This window comes from Pristiophorus japonicus, chromosome 8, assembly GCF_044704955.1.
Source record: "Pristiophorus japonicus isolate sPriJap1 chromosome 8, sPriJap1.hap1, whole genome shotgun sequence".
NCBI classification, from domain to species: Eukaryota; Metazoa; Chordata; class Chondrichthyes; family Pristiophoridae; genus Pristiophorus; species Pristiophorus japonicus.
Window position 1 is genome coordinate 102,668,258 of NC_091984.1, and position 21,388 is coordinate 102,689,645.

General features: G+C 44.9%; 1 protein-coding gene across 1 annotated transcript in view; it reads left to right on the forward strand.

Annotated features, from left to right (window-relative positions):
- The window catches only part of LOC139269146 (doublesex- and mab-3-related transcription factor 3-like), an 80,435-nt gene extending 59,367 nt beyond the window's left edge, over positions 1-21,068 (forward strand). The window contains exons 4-5 of the mRNA XM_070888247.1: positions 16,336-16,800; positions 20,176-21,068. Coding sequence (XP_070744348.1) covers positions 16,336-16,800; positions 20,176-21,053 — 1,343 coding nt within the window. The 3' untranslated portion in view covers positions 21,054-21,068. The remainder of the gene's footprint in view (positions 1-16,335; positions 16,801-20,175) is intronic.
- Positions 21,069-21,388: the final 320 nt, after the last annotated feature.

A 21,388-nucleotide genomic window follows, 5' to 3' on the forward strand; every position in this document is an offset into this window, starting at 1 on the left:
GACAGACCGCATTGCGGCACTGGAGCTGCGCATGGATTCACTCTGAAGTATCCGCGATGCTGAGGATGTCGTGAATAGCACGTTTAGTGAGTTGGTCACACCGCAGGTAAAGGTTACTCAGGCAGATAGGGAACGGGGGACCATCAGGAAGAGCAGTGGAAGGAAGGTAGTGCAGGGGTCCCCAGCGGGCATCTCCCTCCAAAACAGATACACCACCTTGGGTAATGTTGGGGGAGATGACTCATCAGGGGAAGGCAGCAGCAGCCAAGTTCATGGCACCAGTGGTGGCTCTGCTGCACAGGAGGGCAGGATAAAGAGTGGGAGAGCTATAGTGATATGGAATTCTAATGTAAGGGGAATAGATAGGCGTTTTTGCGGCCGCAAACGAGATTCCAGGATGGTATGTTGCCTCCCTGGTGCAAGGGTCAAGGATGTCTCGGAGCGGCTGCAGCAAATTCTGGAAGAGGAGGGTGAACAGCCAGCTGTCGTGGTACATATAGGTACCAACGATATAGGTAAAAAACGGGATGAGGTCCTACAAGCTGAGTTTAGGGAGCTAGGAGTTAAATTAAAAAGTAGGACCTCAAAGGTAGTAATCTCAGGATTGCTACCAGTGTCACGTGCTAGTCAGAGTAGGAATCGCAGGATAGCTAAGATGAATACGTGGCTTGAGGAGTGTGCAGGAGGGAGGAATTCAAATTCCTGGGACATTGGAACCAGTTCTGGGGGAGGTGGGACCAGTACAAACTGGATGGTCTGCACCTGGGCAGGACCGGATCCAATGTCCTGGGGGAATGTTTGCTTGTGCTGTTGGGGAGGCGTTAAACTAATATGGCAGGGGGATGGGAACCTATGCAGGGAAACAGAGGGAAGTAAAATGGGGGCAGAAGCAAAATATAGAAAGAAGAAAAGTAAAAGTGGAGGGCAGAGAAACCCAAGGCAAAAATCAAAAAGAGCCACAATACAGCAAAATTCTAAAGGGACAAAGTGTGTTAAAAAGACAAGCCTGAAGGCTCTGTGCCTCAATGCGAGAAGTATTCATAATAAAGTGGACGAATTAACTGCGCAGGCAGCTATTAACGAATATGACCAAGGATGACCAAGGCTGGGAACTCAACATCCAGGGGTATTCAACATTCAGGAAGGATAGACAGAAAGGAAAAGGAGGTGGGGTAGCGTTGCTGGTTAAAGTGGAAATTAATGCAATAGTAAGGAAGGACATTAGCTTGGATGATGTGGAATGTGTATGGGTAGAGCTACGGAATACCAAAGGGCAGAAAACGCTAGTGGGAGTTGTGCACAGACCATCAAACAGTAGTAGTGAGGTTGGGGACAGCATCAAAAAAGAAATTAGGAATGCATACAATAAAGGTACAGCAGTTATCATGGGTGACTTTAATCTACATATAGATTGGGCTAACCAAACTGGTAGCAATACAGTGGAGCAGAATTTCCTGGAGTGTATTAGGGATGGTTTTCTAGATCAATATGTCGAGGAACCAACGAGAGGACTGGCCATCCTAGACTGGGTGATGTGTAATGAGAAAGGACTAATTAGCAATCTTGTTGTGCGAGGCCCCTTGGGGAAGAGTGACCATAATATGGTAGAATTCTTTAATAAGATGGAGAGTGACACAGTTAATTCAGAGACAAGGATCCTGAACTTAAGGAAAGGTAACTTCAATGGTATGAGACATGAATTGGCTAGAATAGACTGGCGAATGATACTTAAAGGGTTGACGGTGGATCGGCAATGGCAAACATTTAAAGATCACATGGATGAACTTCAACAACTATACATCCCTGTCTGGAGTAAAAACAAAACGGGGAAGGTGGCTCAACCATGGCTAACAAGGGAAATTAGGGATAGTGTTAAATCCAAGGAAGAGGCATATAAATTGGCCAGAAAAAGCAGCAAACCTGAGGACTGGGAGAAATTTAGAATTCAACAGAGGAGGACAAAGAGTTTAGAAACATAGAAACATACAAAATAGATGCAGGAGTAGGCCATTTGGTCCTTCGAGCCTGCACCACCATTCAATAAGATCATGGCTGATCATTCCCTCAGTATCCCTTTCCTGCATTCTCTCCATACCCCTTGATCCCCTTAGCAGTAAGGGCCATATCTAACTCCCTCTTGAATATATCCAATGAACTGGTATCAACAACTCTCTGCGGCAGGGAATTCCATAGGTTAACAACTCTCTCAGTGAAGAAGTTTCTCCTCACCTCAGTCCTAAATGGCCTACCCCTTATCCTAAGATGTGTCCCCTGGTTCTGGACTTCCCCAACATCGGGAACATTCTTCCCACATCAAACCTGTCCAGTCCCGTCAGAATCTTATACGTTTCTATGAGATCCCCTCTCATCCTTCTAAACTCCAGTGAATAAAGGCCCAGTTGATCCAGTCTCTCCTCATATGACAGCCCAGCCATCCCTGGAATCAGTCTGGTGAACCTTCGCTGCACTCCCTCAATATAAGAACGTCATTCCTCAGATTAGGAGACCAAAACTGAACACAATATTCCAGGTGAGGCCTCACTAGGGCCTTGTACAACTACAGTAAGACCTCCCTGCTCCGATACTCAAATCCCCTAGCTATGAAGGCCAATATACCATTTGCCTTCTTCACCACCTGCTGTACCTGCATGCCAACCTTCAATGCTGATGAACCATGACACCCAGGTCTCGTTGCACCTCCCCTTTTCCTAATCTGCCGCCATTCAGATAATATTCTGCCTTCGTGTTTTTTTCCCCAAAATGGATAACCTCACGTTTATCCACATTATACTGCATCTACCATGCATTTGCCCACTCACCTAACCTGTCCAAGTCACCCTGCAGCCTCTTAGCGTCCCCCTCACAGCTCACACCACCACCCCGTTTAGTGTCATCTGCAAACTCAGGGATATTACACTCAATTCCTTCATCCAAATCATTAATGTTTAATTAGGAGGGGGAAAATAAAATATTGGAGGAAGCTTGCTGTGAACATAAAAACTGACTGCAAAAGCTTCTATAGATTGAAGAGAAAAAGATTAGTGAAGACAAACGTAGGTCCCTTGCAGTCAGAATCAGGTGAATTTATAATGGGGAACAAAGAAATGGGAGACCAATTGAAAAAATACTTTGGTTCTGACTTCACGAAGGAAGACACATATAACCTTCTGGAAATACTAGGGGACTGAGGGTCTAGCAAGAAGGAGGAACTGAAGGAAATCCTTATTAGTCCGAAATTGTGTTAGGGAAATTGATGGGATTGAAAGCCGATAAATCTCCAGGGCCTAATAGTCTGCATCCCAGAGTACTTAAGGAAATGGCCCTAGAAATAGTGGATGCATTGGTGATCATTTTCCAACAGTCTATCAACTCTGGATCAGTTCCCATGGACTGGAGGGTAGCTAATGTAACACCACTTTTTAAAAAAGGATGGAGAGAGAAAACGGGGAATTATAGACCGGTTAGCCTGACATCAGTAGTGAGGAAAATGTTGGAATCAATTACTAAAGATGAAATAGTAGCGCATTTGGAAAGCAGTGACAGGATCAGTCCAAGTCAGCATGGATTTATGATGGGAAATCATGCTTGACAAATCTTCTAGAATTTTTTGAGGATGTAACTAGTGGAGTGGACAAGGGAGAACCAGTGGATGTGGTGTATTTGGACTTTCAAAAGGCTTCTGACAAGGTCCCACACAAGAGATTAGTGTGCAAAATTAAAGCACATGGTATTGGGGGTAATGTATTGTCGTGGATAGAGAACTGGTTGGCAGACAGGAAGCAGAGAGTAGGGATAAACGGGTCCTTCTCAGAATGGCAGGCAGTGACTAGTGGGGTGCCGCAGGGCTCAGTGCTGGGACCCCAGCTATTTACAATATGCATCAATGATTTAGATGAAGGAATTGAGTATAATATCTCCAAGTTTGCAGACGACACTAAGCTGGGTGGCGGTGTGAGTTGTGAGGAGGATGCTCAGAGGCTGCAGGGTGACTTGGACAGGTTAGATGAGTGGGCAAATGCATGGCAGATGCAGCATAATGTGGATAAATGTGAGGTTATCCACTTTGGTGGCAAAAACATGAAGGCAGAATATTATCTGAATGACGGCAGATTAGGAAAAGGGGAGGTGCAACGAGACCTGGGTGTCATGGTACATCAGTCATTGAAAGTTGGCATGCAGGTACAGCAGGCGGTGAAGAAGGCAAATAGCATGTTGGCCTTCATAGCTAGGGGATTTGAGTATCGGTGCAGGGAGGTCTTAATGCAATTGTACAGGGCCTTGGTGAGGCCTCACCTGGAATATTGTGTTCAGTTTTGGTCTCCCAATCTGAAGAAGGACGTTCTTGCTATTGAGGGAGTGCAGCGAAGGTTCACCAGATTGATTCCTGGGATGGCGGGACTGACGTATGTGGAGAGACTGGATCGACTGGGCCTGTATTCACTGGAGTTTAGAAGAATAAGAGGGGATCTCATAGAAACATATAAAATTCTGACGGGATTGGACAGGTTAGACGCAGAAAGAATGTTCCCGATGTTGGGGAAGCCCAGAACCAGGGATCACAGTCTAAGGATAAGGGGTAAGCCATTTAGGACCGCGCTGAGGAGAAACTTCTTCACTCAAGGAGTTGTTAACCTGTGGAATTCTCTACCGCAGAGAGTTGTTGATGCCAGTTCGTTAGATATATTCAAGAGGGAGTTAGATATGGCCCCGACGGCTCAAGGGATCAAGGGGTACGGAGAGAAAGCAGGAAAGGGGTACTGAGGTGAATGATCAGCCATGATTTTATTGAATGGTGGTGCAGGCTCGAAGGGCCGAATGGCCTACTCCTGCACCTATTTTCTATGTTTCTATGTAATATAATGAGGGAGCTCGGCCCCTTTAAGGGGCTGCATGGCCCATTCATAGTTTTGCGCATGCATGAACTTGAACATTGAAAAAGCAGGTCCCGGGCTGCGAGGGGCCAGCAGAGAGCTGTACGGTTACGCAGCTTATAGGGAACGTTGCTTGGACCCCTAATTCTCTCTGCTCCTCAACAGTTCCAAGCTTCTTACCATTTAGGAAATACTCTGATGTATCCTTTGTGGGTTCAAAGTGGATGACCTCACACTTAGTCACATTGAACTTCATCTGCCACAGTTTTGCCCACTCTTGGTCCATACCCATTATCCCTACTCTCTGGAAAGTGATCACCTATGGGACACCTGGTTGATTTCCCCACCACCTCCCCCCCCTCCCCCCGCTCCCCACCCCCTTCCCAAGCACAAAGACATTGATGTTGGTTGTATCACCCGAACTGAAACCCTAGCCTTCATGGATCACAGTGCTCAAGTGCCTTGGAATGTCTCATGGTGAAAATATCCTCCTGTCCATTGTCCTGATTGCGTCAGATGTTTTTCTCTGAATTTAATGCTTGTTGACTTCTCGTGCTACTGTCTGCCTGTCAATCACTCAGATTTAGCACAAATTGGCCTTGCTTTGTTCAGATTGCTGAAGCCTGGATCTTCAGCTACTCAGTTAAATTCTATTATGAATTACAAAAGGCTACAAGAGCACTCAACTCCTCTCCTTTGTAGCTGCTTTTATATTGACTGCCAGCTAGCATAAGTAGGACACTTAGGTGTCAGCCTTAACTCAGTCATAGTCCTCTTACCTCAGAGTCAGAAGGTCCTGAGTGTGAAGCAATTTAGGACGTTCTGAAGTCATGAAAGGCACTATCTAAAGCCAAGTTCTTTCTGTTACATACATGTGGAGGAGGAACAACAGTTTTGAATTTGAAGAGGAAACTTTTTTGGCACAGAGACAATAGATCAGATAGTGTATCTTTCATAAGAACATAAGAATTAAGAGCAGGAGTAGGCCATATGGCCCATAGAGCCTACTAATCTTCTGCCTCAGCTTCACTTTCTCACTCTATCTCCATATTCCTCTATTCCCTGAGAGTCCAAAAATCTGTCAATCTCAGCCTTGAATATACTCAATGACTCAGCTTCCACATCCCTTTGGGATGGAGGATTCCAAAGATTCACAATCCTCTGAGTGAATAAATTCCTCCTCATCTCAGTCGTAAATGGTCAGCCCCTTATCCTGAGACTATGCCCCCTAGTTCTAGACTCTCCAGCCAGGGGAAACAACCTGTTGGCATCTACCCTGTCAATCCCCCTCAGAATCTTATATGTTTCAATGAGATCACCTCTCATTCTTCTAAACTCCAGAGAGTATAGGCTCAATCTACTCAATCTCTCCTGATAGGACAACCCTCTCATCCCAGGGATCAATCTAGTAAACCTTTGTTGCACTGTCTCCAAGGTAAGTATGTCCTTCCCCAGATAAGGAGACCAAAACTGTGCACAGTTCTGTGCTTTATTTTTAGGGGGAGTAGATCTTCACATTCAGTATACTATTTTTGTTTTTTTTATTTTTAAACATTGGATGTCAGGTTATGAAAAACAACTATAAAAATGTTTGAATTTAAAGATTTGTTTCAGGGATTTTTCCTCTCTGTAATGCTGTTTTAGAGTAGATACCAATTGAAGAGCTGTGCTTGCTTTTCAATATTGCTAAAGAAAGAGAAAATAAAAGATAGAAGAGAGAATGTGTATCTGAAATAATAAAATTCTCTTAATGGTTATGTGGGTGAATGCAGTGACTGGTGTGGTAGAAATCATAGAAACGTAGAAATTTATGGCACAAAAGGACGGCATTCAGCTCATCATGTCAGTGCTAGCCAAAAAAAAGCTATCCAGCCTGATCCCACTTTCCAGCTCTTGGTCCATAGCCTTGTAGATTATGACACTTCCAAGTGCACATCCAAGTACTTTTTAATTGCGGTGAGGGCTTCTGCCTCTAACTCCCTTTCAGGCAGTGAATTCCAGACCCCCATCACACTCTGGGTGAAAAAAAAATCTCTTCAACTCCCCTCTAATCCTTCTACCAATTACTTTAAATCTATGCCCCCAGATAATTGACCATTCTGCTAAGGGAAATAGGTCCTTCCTATCCACTCTATCTAGGCCCCTCATCATTTTATACACCTCAATCAGGTCTCCCTTCAACATCCTCTGTTCCAAAGAAAACAACCCTTGGCTATCCAATCTTTCCTCATAGCTAAAATTCTCTTGCCAACATCCTTGTAAATCTCTATACCCTTACAGGGTAATCACATCGTTCCTGTAATATGGTGACCAGAACTGTACACAGTACTCTAGCTGTGGCCTAACTAATGTTTTATACAGCTCAAGCATAACCTCCCTGCGCTTATATTCTCTGGTACTAAGCCACTCAGACCAGAGGTCCCACGTTTTAATCCCAGGCTGTGCAGACTTAAGTGATCTGAATTGGAGTCACTGTCGTTGGCCTTGGTGCTGATGGACAACAGAGAAAGTTCATACTTCTGATTACTATCTAGTAACCCCTGCTGCAGAATGCAAGCGTGTGGACAAGATTGTGTTTAGATGTGACATCCTCATAATTGCTCACATGCATTGCATGGAATTATACATGAAGAGTGACCTCTTTGGCAAGGCACTCAATGATCTGAACATTCGTCACTTCCTTTAGGAGAGGCGGGTAGCAAGTTGGCAGGGAGAGGTGAATAAAAGATAAGATAATATCAGGAAGGAAGAAAATACTGTATTGCTAAGGAGAGACAGAAGTGATCATTTTGAATTTCTAAACGTAGATTTTGTTATTACTGTATCAAAACTACCAACATGTGGCATTCTTGAGCCTCACTGTAAATATATATGCTTACTTTTAAAGTGGCCAGCCCAGAAAATACAGAATTCTCAATCTAAGGAATAAAAAAGATGTTCCATTTGTCAGTTCTAACATCCCTCATCTTTTGATTAATAAAAATTTACCAAAAGAAAGAAAAGCTTGGTGCAGCGGAATGTACAGATGTGCCCTGAAAATACCGTTAGCACACTAAAACATTACTGTGAATATATATCGACGTTGCACTGGTTTCAGATAGCAATTTACATCTTGGAATTGCATTTTACAATTTGAAATAAAAATTGCACAATTTTGAAATCTCTCATGACCTTGTCAAATCTTGATCCCAAAAATCTGATGCGAGCAACGTTTTACTTTGGATGTAAAACTTGTGATTAGAGATTTATTTATGTATAGATAAAACAATAAATACTTTGAATTTTAAAAACCAATGAATTATTTGTTCAGCTGATGCAAGGAGGCAAGTAGCTGGTGGCATACATCATGTGCAAATTATCCATTAACAAACATTAGTAATCTAACCCGGTCAAATACTAACCTCGAATGATACCTGGGCCATATTAAGTGGGGCTGTGGTCTGTAAAATGTTAGGCCAGATCGTTTCAAAGTTGGTTCCTTAATTCCTTTACATAATAAGCAGTATTGTGTCAAGTAAGGAACTGGAATTACTGCAGAGTTTAAAATGCACGACAAAGCCTCAAAACTGGTTTTGTTCAAGTGAGTGAAAATGATTTTTAAAAAGCTTTGTGAAACAACAGGCTGCTTTAAAGAGAACTGCAGAATTCTTGAAACATTTTCAGAATATGTCATTTGCAAATTATGGATGAGGGCAGGATCCTGGACTGCTTTAAAAAAATAATAACCGTTTACTTTTCTCAGCTAGTTGGCTACCCTGTCCTTCGCAGCTTGGACCAGATCGCTGAGGGCTGTGTCCACTCTCGGCTCTCTGATCTCTCCAGAGTAGCTGTCAATCTAGTTAGCTCCCTCAGTGTCCGCTGCCGGTGAGCTTTCTGTGTTGGTTATTGCTATAAAGCCCGCAGTAAGGATTTATACACAGCTGTCGGAAAATGCTGTAAATGAGCTGACAGACACCAAGGGTCAACTGTCCGTGGAACTTGCCACTCTGCTGCCAGGGGAAAATTAGGTCAAAGTGCAGATTCTTGATTTACAAACTCCACTTCACCGTGCAATTAGAGCAGCTCAACCCATTCGCTGCACAGCAGCTTTAACCACGTATACAAAAAGGCCAAATGCTGCGGATGCTGGAAATCTGAAATATATAAAGAAAATGCTGGAAATACTCAGCGGGTCAGGCAGGATCTGTGGACAGAGAAACAGTTAACATTTCTGGTCTGTTAACTTCTGTCAGAACACGAACATTTTCCAGTTCTGACGAAACGGTTTCTCTCGCCACAGATGCTGTCTGACCTGCTCAGTATTTCCAGCATGTTCAGTTTATATTTTAGTTTTAATCATATTAGTGTGTGTGTTAATTTCAGTTGGGAGTAAAATTACAAATATTGAACGTGCTTTCTGTTCTGAAAGTCTGTAACTAATAACTGGTCTCTTAACCCTTTACACCAGTAAATAGACCTTAGCAGGTATTACAACTCTTGAGTACCTAGCCAAATACACCACTCCCTGGACCAAATACATCACTCCCCGGGTCCCAAATACACCACTCCCTGGACCAAACATATCACTCCCCGGGTCCAAAATACACCACTCCCTGGACCAAACATATCACTCCCCGGGTCCCAAATACACCATTCCCTGGACCAAACACATCACTCCCCGGGTCCCAAATACACCACTCCCTGAACCAAACATATCACTCCCCGGGTCCAAAATACACCATTCCCTGGACCAAACACATCACTCCCCGGGTCCCAAATACACCACTCCCTGGACCAAACATATCACTCCCCGGGTCCAAAATACACCACTCCCTGGACCAAACATATCACTCCCCGGGTCCCAAATACACCATTCCCTGGACCAAACACATCACTCCCTGGGTCCCAAATACACCACTCTCTGGACCAAACATATCACTCCCCGGGTCCAAAATACACCACTCCCTGGACCAAACATATCACTCCCGGGTCCCAAATACACCACTCCCTGGACCAAATACATCACTCCCTGGGCCCCAATACACCACTCCCTGGACCAAATACACCATTCCCGGGCTCCAAATACACCACTCCCTGGGCTCCAAATACACCACTCCCTGGACCAAACATATCACTCCCCGGGTCCCAAATACACCACTCCCTGGACCAAACACATCACTCCCCGGGTCCCAAATACACCACTCCCTGGACCAAACATATCACTCCCCGGGTCCAAAATACACCACTCCCTGGACCAAACATATCACTCCCGGGTCCCAAATACACCACTCCTTGGACCAAATACATCACTCCCTGGGCCCCAATACACCACTCCCTGGACCAAATACACCATTCCCGGGCTCCAAATACACCACTCCCTGGGCTCCAAATACACCACTCCCTGGACCAAACATATCACTCCCCGGGTCCCAAATACACCACTCCCTGGACCAAACACATCACTCCCCGGGTCCCAAATACACCACTCCCTGGACCAAACATATCACTCCCCGGGTCCAAAATACACCACTCCCTGGACCAAACATATCACTCCCCGAGTCCCAAATACACCAGTCCCTGGACCAAATACATCACTCCCTGGGCCCCCAATACACCACTCACTGGACCAAATACACCATTCCCAGGCTCCAAATACACCACTCCCTGGGCTCCAAATACACCACTCCCGGGCTCCAAATACACCACTCCCTGGACTCCAAATACATGACTCCCTGGGCTCCAAATACACCACTCCCTGGACCAAATACATCACTCCCCGGGCCCCATATATACCACTCCCTGGACCAAATACATCACTCCATGGGCTCCACATTCACCACTCCCTAGACCAAATACACCACTCCCTGGACCAAATACACCATTCCCTGGGCCCCCAATACACCACTCCCTGGACCAAATACATCATTCCCGGGCTCCAAATACACCACTCCCCGGACCCCAAATACACCACTCCCTAGACCAAATACACCACTCCCTAGACCAAATACACCACTCACTGGACCAAATACACCACTCACTGGGCCCCCAATACACCACTCACTGGACCAAATACATAATTCCCGGGCTCCAAATACACCACTCCCCGGACTCCAAATACACCACTTCCTGGGCTCCAAATACACGACTCCCTGGGCTCCAAATACATCATTCCCCTGGACCAAATCCAACATTCCCTAGACCATCTACACCATTTCCTGGACCAAATACACCACTCCCTGGACCAAACATATCACTCCCGGGGTCCCAAATACACCACTGCCTGGACCAGGCTAGAAGAGCCGAATGGCCTACTCCTGCACCTATTTTCTATGTTTCTAAATATACCACTCCCTGGACCAAATACATCACTCCATGGGCTCCAAATACTCCACTCCCCGGGCTCCAAATACACCACTCCCTGGGCTCCAAATACACCACTCCCTGGACCAAACATATCACTCCCCGGGTCCCAAATACACCATTCCCTGGACCAAACACATCACTCCCCGGGTCCCAAATACACCACTCCCTGGACCAAACATATCACTCCCCGGGTCCAAAATACACCACTCCCTGGACCAAACATATCACTCCCCGGGTCCCAAATACACCATTCCCTGGACCAAACACATCACTCCCCGGGTCCCAAATACACCACTCCCTGGACCAAACATATCACTCCCCGGGTCCAAAATACACCACTCCCTGGACCAAACATATCACTCCCGGGTCCCAAATACACCACTCCCTGGACCAAATACATCACTCCCTGGGCCCCCAATACACCACTCCCTGGACCAAACATATCACTCCCCGGGTCCCAAATACACCACTCCCTGGACCAAACACATCACTCCCCGGGTCCCAAATATACCACTCCCTGGACCAAACACATCACTCCCCGGGTCCCAAATATACCACTCCCTGGACCAAATACACCATTCCCGGGCTCCAAATACACCACTCCCTGGGCTCCAAATACACCACTCCCTGGACCAAATACATCACTCCCCGGGCCCCATATATACCACTCCCTGGACCAAATACATCACTCCATGGGCTCCACATTCACCACTCCCTAGACCAAATACACCACTCCCTGGACCAAATACACCATTCCCTGGGCTCCAAATACACAACTCCCTGGACCAAATACATTACTTCCCGGGCCCCCAAAATACCACTCCCTGGACCAAATACATCACTCCATGGGCTCCAAATACACCACTCCCTGGACCCAAAATACACCACTCCCTAGACCAAATACACCACTCACTGGACCAAATACATCACTCACTGGGCCCCCAATACACCACTCCCTGGACCAAATACATTATTCCCTGGCTCCAAATACACCACTCCCCGGACTCCAAATACACCACTTCCCGGGCTCCAAATACACGATGCCCTGGGCTCCAAATACACCATTCCCCTGACCCAAATCCACCATTCCCTAGACCAACTACACCATTCGCTGGACCAAATACACCACTTCCTGGACCAAATACACCACTCCCCGAGCCCCAAATACACCACTCGCTGGACCAAATGCACACTCCCCAGGACCCAAATACACCACTCCCTGAGCCCCAAATACACCACTCCCTGGACCAAATACACCACACACCACTCCTTGGACCAAATACACTATTCCCTGGTCCACGCACACCACTCCATAGATCAAATACACCACTCCCCAGATCCCCAATTAAGCACTCCCTGGGCCCCCAATGCACCGTCCCCTGGGCCAAATACACCACTCCCTGGGTCGTAATACCACTCTCTGCACCAAATACACCAGTCACTGGGCCCTAATAGCACTCTGCGCCAAATACACCACTCCCTGGACCAAACATATCACTCCCCGGGTCCCAAATACACCACTCCCTGGACCAAACACATCACTCCCCGGGTCCCAAATACACCACTCCCTGGGCTCCAAATACACGACTCCCTGGGCTCCAAATACATCATTCCCCTGGACCAAATCCAACATTCCCTAGACCAACTACACCATTTCCTGGACCAAATACACCACTCCCTGGACCAAACATATCACTCCCGGGGTCCCAAATACACCACTGCCTGGACCAGGCTAGAAGGGCCGAATGGCCTACTCCTGCACCTATTTTCTATGTTTCTAAATATACCACTCCCTGGACCAAATACATCACTCCATGGGCTCAAAATACACCACTCCCCGAGCCCCAAATACACCACTCCCTGGGCTCCAAATACACCACTCCCTGGACCAAATACATCACTCCATGGACTCCAAATACTCCACTCCCCGGACCCCAAATGCACCACTCCCTGGGCTCCAAATACACAACTCCCTGGACCAAATACATCATTCCCCTGGACCAAATCCAACATTCCCTAGACCAACTACACCATTTCCTAGACCAAATACACCACTCCCTGGACCAAACATATCACTCCCGGGGTCCCAAATACACCACTGCCTGGACCAGGCTAGAAGGGCCGAATGGCCTACTCCTGCACCTATTTTCTATGTTTCTAAATATACCACTCCCTGGACCAAATACATCACTCCATGGGCTCAAAATACACCACTCCCCGAGCCCCAAATACACCACTCCCTGGGCTCCAAATACACCACTCCCTGGACCAAATACATCACTCCATGGACTCCAAATACTCCACTCCCCGGACCCCAAATGCACCACTCCCTGGGCTCCAAATACACAACTCCCTGGACCAAATACATTACTTCCCGGGCCCCCAAAATACCACTCCCTGGACCAAATACATCACTCCATGGGCTCCAAATACACCACTCCCTGGACCCCAAATACACCACTCCCTAGACCAAATACACCACTCACTGGACCAAATACATCACTCACTGGACCCCCAATACACCACTCCCTGGACCAAATACATTATTCCCTGGCTCCAAATACACCACTCCCCGGACTCCAAATACACCACTTCCTGGGCTCCAAATACGCGACGCCCTGGGCTCCAAATACACCATTCCCCTGACCCAAATCCACCATTCCCTAGACCAACTACACCATTCCCTGGACCAAATACACCACTCCCCGAGCCCCAAATACACCACTCGCTGGACCAAATGCACACTCCCCAGGACCCAAATACACCACTCCCCGGGCCCCAATACACCACTCCCTGAGCCCCAAATACACCACTCCCTGGACCAAATACACCACACACCACTCCTTGGACCAAATACACTATTCCCTGGTCCACGCACACCACTCCATAGATCAAATACACCACTCCCCAGATCCCCAATACAGCACTCCCTGGGCCCCCAATGCACCGTTCCCTGGGCCAAATACACCACTCCCTGGGTCGTAATACCACTCTCTGCACCAAATACACCACTCACTGGGCCCTAATAGCACTCTGCGCCAAATACACCAGTCCCTGGGTCCCCAATGCAACACTCCTGGGCCCCCAATACACCACACCCTGGGCCTCAATACATCACTCCGATCCCGGTGACCCGCACGTGTATTACTGAGCAACCAGTCCGATCTAATGTACACTATCCTTTGCACGTCTTATATTTGAAGTCAAAAGATTTGGAGCCAATTGAAAACTTAATCTTGCCAGTAAGGAGTAATGCCCGCTTTTATTACTGACAAGTTCACTCAAAATTCCATGTCAAAATTCTGATTCTGCCCCGTTATGCCTCTTTCAATTCAAACCCTTAAAGTGTCACCAACAAAAAAGATCTAACAAAAGTGCGCCCTTTTCAGATGGATTCAACTAATAAATTTCCAAATCAAAAGAAAAAGAAACCGTGTTTTTTTCTGTGTGGACTATGCACTCCAGTCTCTGCGATCTTATCCATCATGATTTTTAAAGCAAATAATAACGTGTTTTTCTCGCTTCTAAAGCCCAATGAAAATGTTACATTAAAAAGTAATAGCTTGTGACAGTGGTAGCAAAAGCCGCGATTGACGGTCAGAAGCAATTGTAAGCGGCAGTATAAGTGATTGTATTCTGGGAAATCCTCCAGTATGGACCATGGAGACATGTTGTGCCTCCAGTTATTAAAACTAGTATTTTTATTTAAAAGAACGACCCAAGCTCCAAAGTAAGACACAACCAAGATTGAAAGGAATAATTGGCGAGGTGATACCAGGCTTGTTTTTTTAAAAGCTGAAGATTGCAGGAGGAAGGGAAAACTGAGTGGTGCGAGACGTTCTACAGTTTTGAGATCCCGAGGTAGAATGAGTTAAGGTAAGAGGCAGGAATGAACCTGCTTTCAACAATGAGGATGGAGAGAGGAGGTAAAGGGTATAAGATGGCATTGTCTGATCGTAGTAGGAACCAGGGAGCAAAGACCAAAGTAATAGGACAAAAAAGGTTGCCAGGGAGAGAGGTTTGAGGTTAGAGAAGTGAGGGGATCGCCTATCAGACAAGCTCCCTCCCACCTCGTTTCCTATGTAGGAGTGCTTAATACACTTTTATCATTAATGCTTTCAAACCTCATCCATATGCCCCCGGATAGAATAAAATTTCATTTTGTTTGGATTGACTCAAATCACAGACGATGGCTTGGTTCCCAGGGGAGCACTTTCTCACGGGTTTCAGGTGTGTGGTTTCCATGAATGTGAACTCAAGCGGCATAAATTCTGCCACTTCGAATCAGCGTTGTTTCCTATGTATTAACTAAATGTTGCAGAAGGAGCTGATTGTACGCAATGTCCAGCGCATCGACTACCCAGAGAGTACTACTGTAAGATGAATTATTGTGGAACAAAATCAATAAATTGTTTATAATGCATGCATACATTTAAACAATGCGTGGTTAGCTCTCAGCTCCATCAGAATAGGAAATAAATAACTAGCCGTCTATAAAGTTTTAAACTAGATTTACAATACAAAGGAAATTAATTACCTTGCGCAATATAAATTTAATTTAGTGTAGAATGGGAGTGAACGCCTCATATCGGTATTCCCAGTTATTAGTTTTATATGGAAACAACGTGGGAATAAACAATTAACACAATGTATTTTGAAAATTTAACGCAATGCTTTTAAAAAGCGGGACATTTCCGTTTTATAGAAACTGGGTAGAAGTCTAATTGTGAAAGGGGATCTGTATGAAGTGATCCATTAGCTCTATTACCTCGCTTCCAGCTCTCGTTCGCTTTTAATCCCTTCTGAATGGAGTGAGCCCCGCCCTTTCTCTGCACCTATATCTCCTCCTACAACCACTCGAACCCATTGAGAATTGTTTTATTGTGAAGTTGCTTTCAACCCTTCTCAGAAAGAAAGGAGGGGGGAGAGGTTTGCGGGGAAAAATGATTTTCGATCCTTTCATAGAAATCGTTTCACTTGAGTGATTTGAAGTAACTGCTTATAAACATCGAGCGGCTGAGCCGGGATATGCATGAATCGCACTCTTGCTCCAGGAATCAGACTGGCGCTTGCTCCAGTGCTTTACCATTTGCTTGAATACAATTTTCCTTTTCGAAAAAAGGTCTTGGGGAACATCGAGCCGTGTGTTGCAAAAGTACAGAACTCCCAACTGTAACGTGCATTCTTACCATGAACAGCTATGGTCCACCGTACCTGTACGTGCCCACCGCGTCTTCCCGAGCACCGTCTCAGAGAACTCCCAAGTGCGCTCGGTGTCGGAACCACGGGGTGTTGTCCTGGCTGAAAGGGCACAAACGCTATTGCCGCTTCAAAGATTGCACTTGCGACAAGTGCATCCTCATCCTGGAAAGGCAGCGGGTCATGGCCGCGCAGGTGGCCCTCAGGAGGCAGCAAAGCAACGAGAATCCTTGCAATCTGGTCCTTCCCGAGGATTACAGAGCCATGTATGCAGCCCCCGAGAGAGTCGAGAACTCAGCCCCTCCGGATAGACTGTGCTCAGCAGGTAGAGACAGAAACAGACCGGAGGAGACGGCGCCTGCGGACTCGCTCCCACTTCAGCAACCGGGTAAGGAAAGCTCAGGTCAGAAATGTTTCAAGGCTTTTCATAGCTCGCTCTGTGTATTCGAACAACCTACAATTAAAAGGCAAAGGGCTTATAGAAACCATCCTTTGCACTTTCGCAATACAGTAATATTCAACTATTACAACATCAGACGCCAGTAGTGTCTGGCTTTACCGCCTCCTGTGAGGCGCTGCGCTGTTCCAGATTGTTATACACAATATTCGTGGCCTCTCACTCGCTATTTAAACAAAAGTTGATATTTTCTTGTTGCGTTTGTTGACAAAGTGAGTAATACATTCTTTCATGAAAGTCTTTTCAACTATCACCTCCCCTGATAAAAACAAAGCTAGCATTTATACCGTGCATTATCACGTCTCTCAGGACATTCCAAAGGTCTCGCATCCAATGAGTTATATTTTGAAACGCAGTTACTGTCACGTGGGGACAAACTTATTAGAAAAAAACCTCGACATAATTTAAGTGTTCTTCAGCTTGATGCACATATTCTAAGAATGGGGCGTTCACTGTAATCTATGCCCCTGCCTGGTGCACCTATTCCAACAATGGGAAAGTTGCTGTATTCTGTGTTAGCTGCCATTTGCATCCACTCCAATAGTAGAAAAATAATGAACATGGGAGACTACAAAATGGAATCGTTTTGCTTCCCTGCAGGGACATCATAAGGGAGGTTTTCCCAAAATCTGCGCTAGGTGCATTGGATCGGAAAATCAGGTGGGTTCCGTTGCACCTTCCCGATATTCCGATATTCAATCTGGCTCGCCTGGGCGCAAACTCCGGAAAATCACTCACTTCAGCTTAATTTAAATCAAACCGCCACAACCGCGCATGCCAAGCATTTGAAATGCTTGTTTATTGAACAAATGTTTTGTTACAGCCAAATGCACAATTGAATAGGGAATCAATGACATGCAGAGGTTAGGGGCACCTGTTAGGTCTCCTCACCTTCACCAAGTTTAAGGTGATTTGACAGGAGACTAACTTTTTCCGCTCGAGGAAGGTTCACACAAATGTCATACTTTTCACAAAAAAAACACTTGAAAACGATTTCATGGCTACGTGGGCACGAATTACCTGCGCCGAACAAGCAGTAGGAACTTGCATTTCAGTTTAATGAGCAGAAAGATGGAGCCGCACAATTTGCGGCGAAGGCAACAATCTGGATGTTATTTTCACTAACAAAGCAAGCCACACTTGGTATCCCCCTTTCTGTGAACACTCAAGCGCCTGATTATTCTTACTGCAAATTGGCTTCCTGCTTGTTTTTCCACGTTAAATCTCAACATAACAAATCAAAGAGCCGGCGAGTTCAAAGGCATGAGGCTCTAGTTATGATAATTGCGCAGGGGTGAAAAGCGGGATTGATCTGTTTAGATGACCCGCGTTTACCGTTTCAGCCCCAGGGACGTGATTAATCACTGCACAGCGCAGGGATTAGGGATCAAATTGCCTGGTTACAAGTGAAACAAAGAGAGACCTGCTGCTGGGATCATTTCTGGGGATTTCTTAAAAAAAGAAAAAAAATAGCACTTTTATGGACTTGCAGTATTCCAATAAAACCGTACATGACCACTTCTGTGACACTTTAACGTAACGTGCCATTTACAGAATTGAACTATATAAGAACAATTGATCCCGATTGACATTCACTAATGTCTAACGACGACTGCTTAATTATATTTCAATGTTTTAGCTCCATATTCAGAACGTTACTGTTCTGATTGGCAGGTGATTGACAGTTTTTACTTTATGAATTAAGAACTTAAGCATTGCTAATTTTACTGAGCATGAGTTGCAGTAGCTCTACAAGGTTAACAAATGAAGCCCTCGCTTTAAGTTATGATGCGGTAATGGCATTAACTAACGGAAAAGGGAATCCTTTGTCAGAGCCATCAAGTTGTCACCTGTTTTAGGATATTGGCGATTTATTTATACCTTCATTTATTGTTCTCATCAATACGATTTACATTTGAATGTAGTTAATGGCACAGATGTTATAATTCACAAAGCATTAAACCTTCAAAACAACTAAAAGTTAATCCTAATTGTGAACTGAGTAACAATCGAAAAAAATCTGGCGCGGCTCTTTCATGTAAATATCGAGTTATTATATCGAGTTATTTTACCCCTAAACCTCAAATCAACTGTCGGAAGTTCTTTTGTTTGATTCTAGGCTCCCTGGGCAGGCTGGCGCAGAGATTCGGAGCCAGGTCATATTTAAAGTTTAAAAACAAAGTAAGATTCTTGTTAGTGTCCTGTCTTACACCTGCAAAATACTTTTTTGAATATCTTTTATTGGGAGGGTGGATTTTCCTTAACTAAAATTCCCCTATTTCAAATATATGATATTATCTATATTTTAAATGTGACCTTGCACTCGAAGTGCAAAAACCTTGGAGGTTCGACGGGCCTGCTTCAGTGACAATAGATGCTGAAATATTTGTCTCTAGATGAGCTTTTTCCATGAGCTTTAAGTGGTTGGAAATGAAAATGAATTTGACAATCTTAAAACAAATTGTTACTGTCACGAAAAGTATAATGTGTGTGTAGAGGAACATGCATAGTAGATTGGGCAGATAGAGATCGGATGTAATTGAATGCAGAAAAATTTGAGTTGTTACATTGAGGGTGTGAGAATAGAGAGGTCTTCAGCAATAAATTGTAAAACTTTAAAAATAATATAGGTGCAGAGAGACTTGGAGGCTGAAATACCACAAACCTTTGAAAGTGGAAGGGCAACTTGTTAACGCTGTATAAATGTATATGGAATCCTAGGTTTTATACAGGGGAATATAGTACAAAAGCAAAGTATTGCTAAACTTATATAAATCGTTTCAGAGCTGACACAGGTGCCCCAGACTGAATAACCATATTGTGTGTTGTAAAATTCTGATATTTTGGAAAGTATAATGTGCGTGTACAGCAACACACACAAATAGAATTCAGGATATCTTGGAACTTTTATGTGCATTGGAAAGTACAGATAGTTTCGTAAGTATTTCAAAATAATTTTGCTCGGTTACCCAAAACGAATGCATGCAGCACATTGTGTTCATTGAACTGGAGACTGTTTGAAGCAGTTAATTCACTGGACTCACCAACCTCTCCATACATCTGTCTCCTCCATTTCATGTACTTTGGTGATATAAGCAGGTGTAAACGTGAGGGTTCAAAAAGTCCAGTACCCAAGTTTAAAGTTAGACTGGGACAACGCTCGGAGAAAGATAGGGGGTTGACAAAGGTAGTCTCCAAAATACAATATTCTGAGAAATATATTCCTGTATGTTATTATATACAGTACTATACGTTAACCTTTCACTGCGAAGTTTTAATTAAAATATTGTACCTATCTAATGCCAGATGACTATGAAGACATCGAGGGAAAACCTAATGAGAAGAACCAACCGAAGATTCTGGAAAGTTATGTGGAGGAGCCCGTTTCATCCACAGATACCCAAAACAGCGATGCACCATCGCCCCTCCCGGAGCCGAGCAATGACAAAGAGCGGAAGAAGGAAAACAAAGAACAGATTAAAGGTGCCACCAGATATAATTTTAATGACATCAGGAAGTTCTTGAAGTCCGAAGATGTGCTGAAGGACATGGCTCCTGCAGGGAAATCCAAAAGGCATCCCATTGAGATTCTAGCCAGGGTATTTCCGAACCAGAAACAGTCTGTGTTGGAGCTGGTGCTGAAAGGTTGCAATAATGATTTGGTTTCAGCTATTGAAACCTTATTGTCCAGTACCACACGGAGATCTGGAGGTCCGAAGAGTTCCAACAAACCACAGACCTCTAAGGACATAGTTGACTACAATTCTGGTCACTATCCTTTATCCTCTACAGCTTGGTCTCTGAGTTCTGCTTTTAGATCCCCATCTGATCCATTCCAGGTATCCCCCAATAACCATAGTGTTGTGGCAAGCTTGCCCAATGTCACTCAGACGATTACACCACCCAATCACTACCCAGTGTCCACCCTTTTCAGACCGACCTTGTCTGGATCTCACCCCTTTGTTTCCAGTGAGTTTGCCCTGTGGAGCACAATGACCTTCCAGCACCCGAGCCTAAGTCAACAGTTTACCTCCTTGGCTCATTCTACTAGTGCCCTTTTGGGGAGCACCACAATGGTTCTACCTGTCCCAAAGGAGAGTCCCCCAAAATCAGTTGTCTGTGATGGAAAACTGGCAGAAAGATCTTTGAAAGCTCTTGAAGAAAGGCAAGAAGGTAAAAACTAGCAACGTGGACTTGAAGACTCTCTGGGCCTGCTCCAGTAAACTTTCAGACAATAATGGGACATGTAAAAAAAATCCCTAAAGTACACATACTGACGAAATAAATCCTGAAATCGACATTGTATGGTCGTTCTCCATCCGAAGTACCTGTAATAATTTTTCCTTGTAATAGTCAATGTGAGACATGTTCACTATATTTAGAATTTGATCTGATTAAAAATAAACCTAGATTATGTTAGCTCAGAAGTGATTCTTGAACTTAATTATCATAAGTCATTTTCATAAAATTTATTTCAAACTAAATCAAGTAAAAGGGAAACAAATTGCACTATTATTTT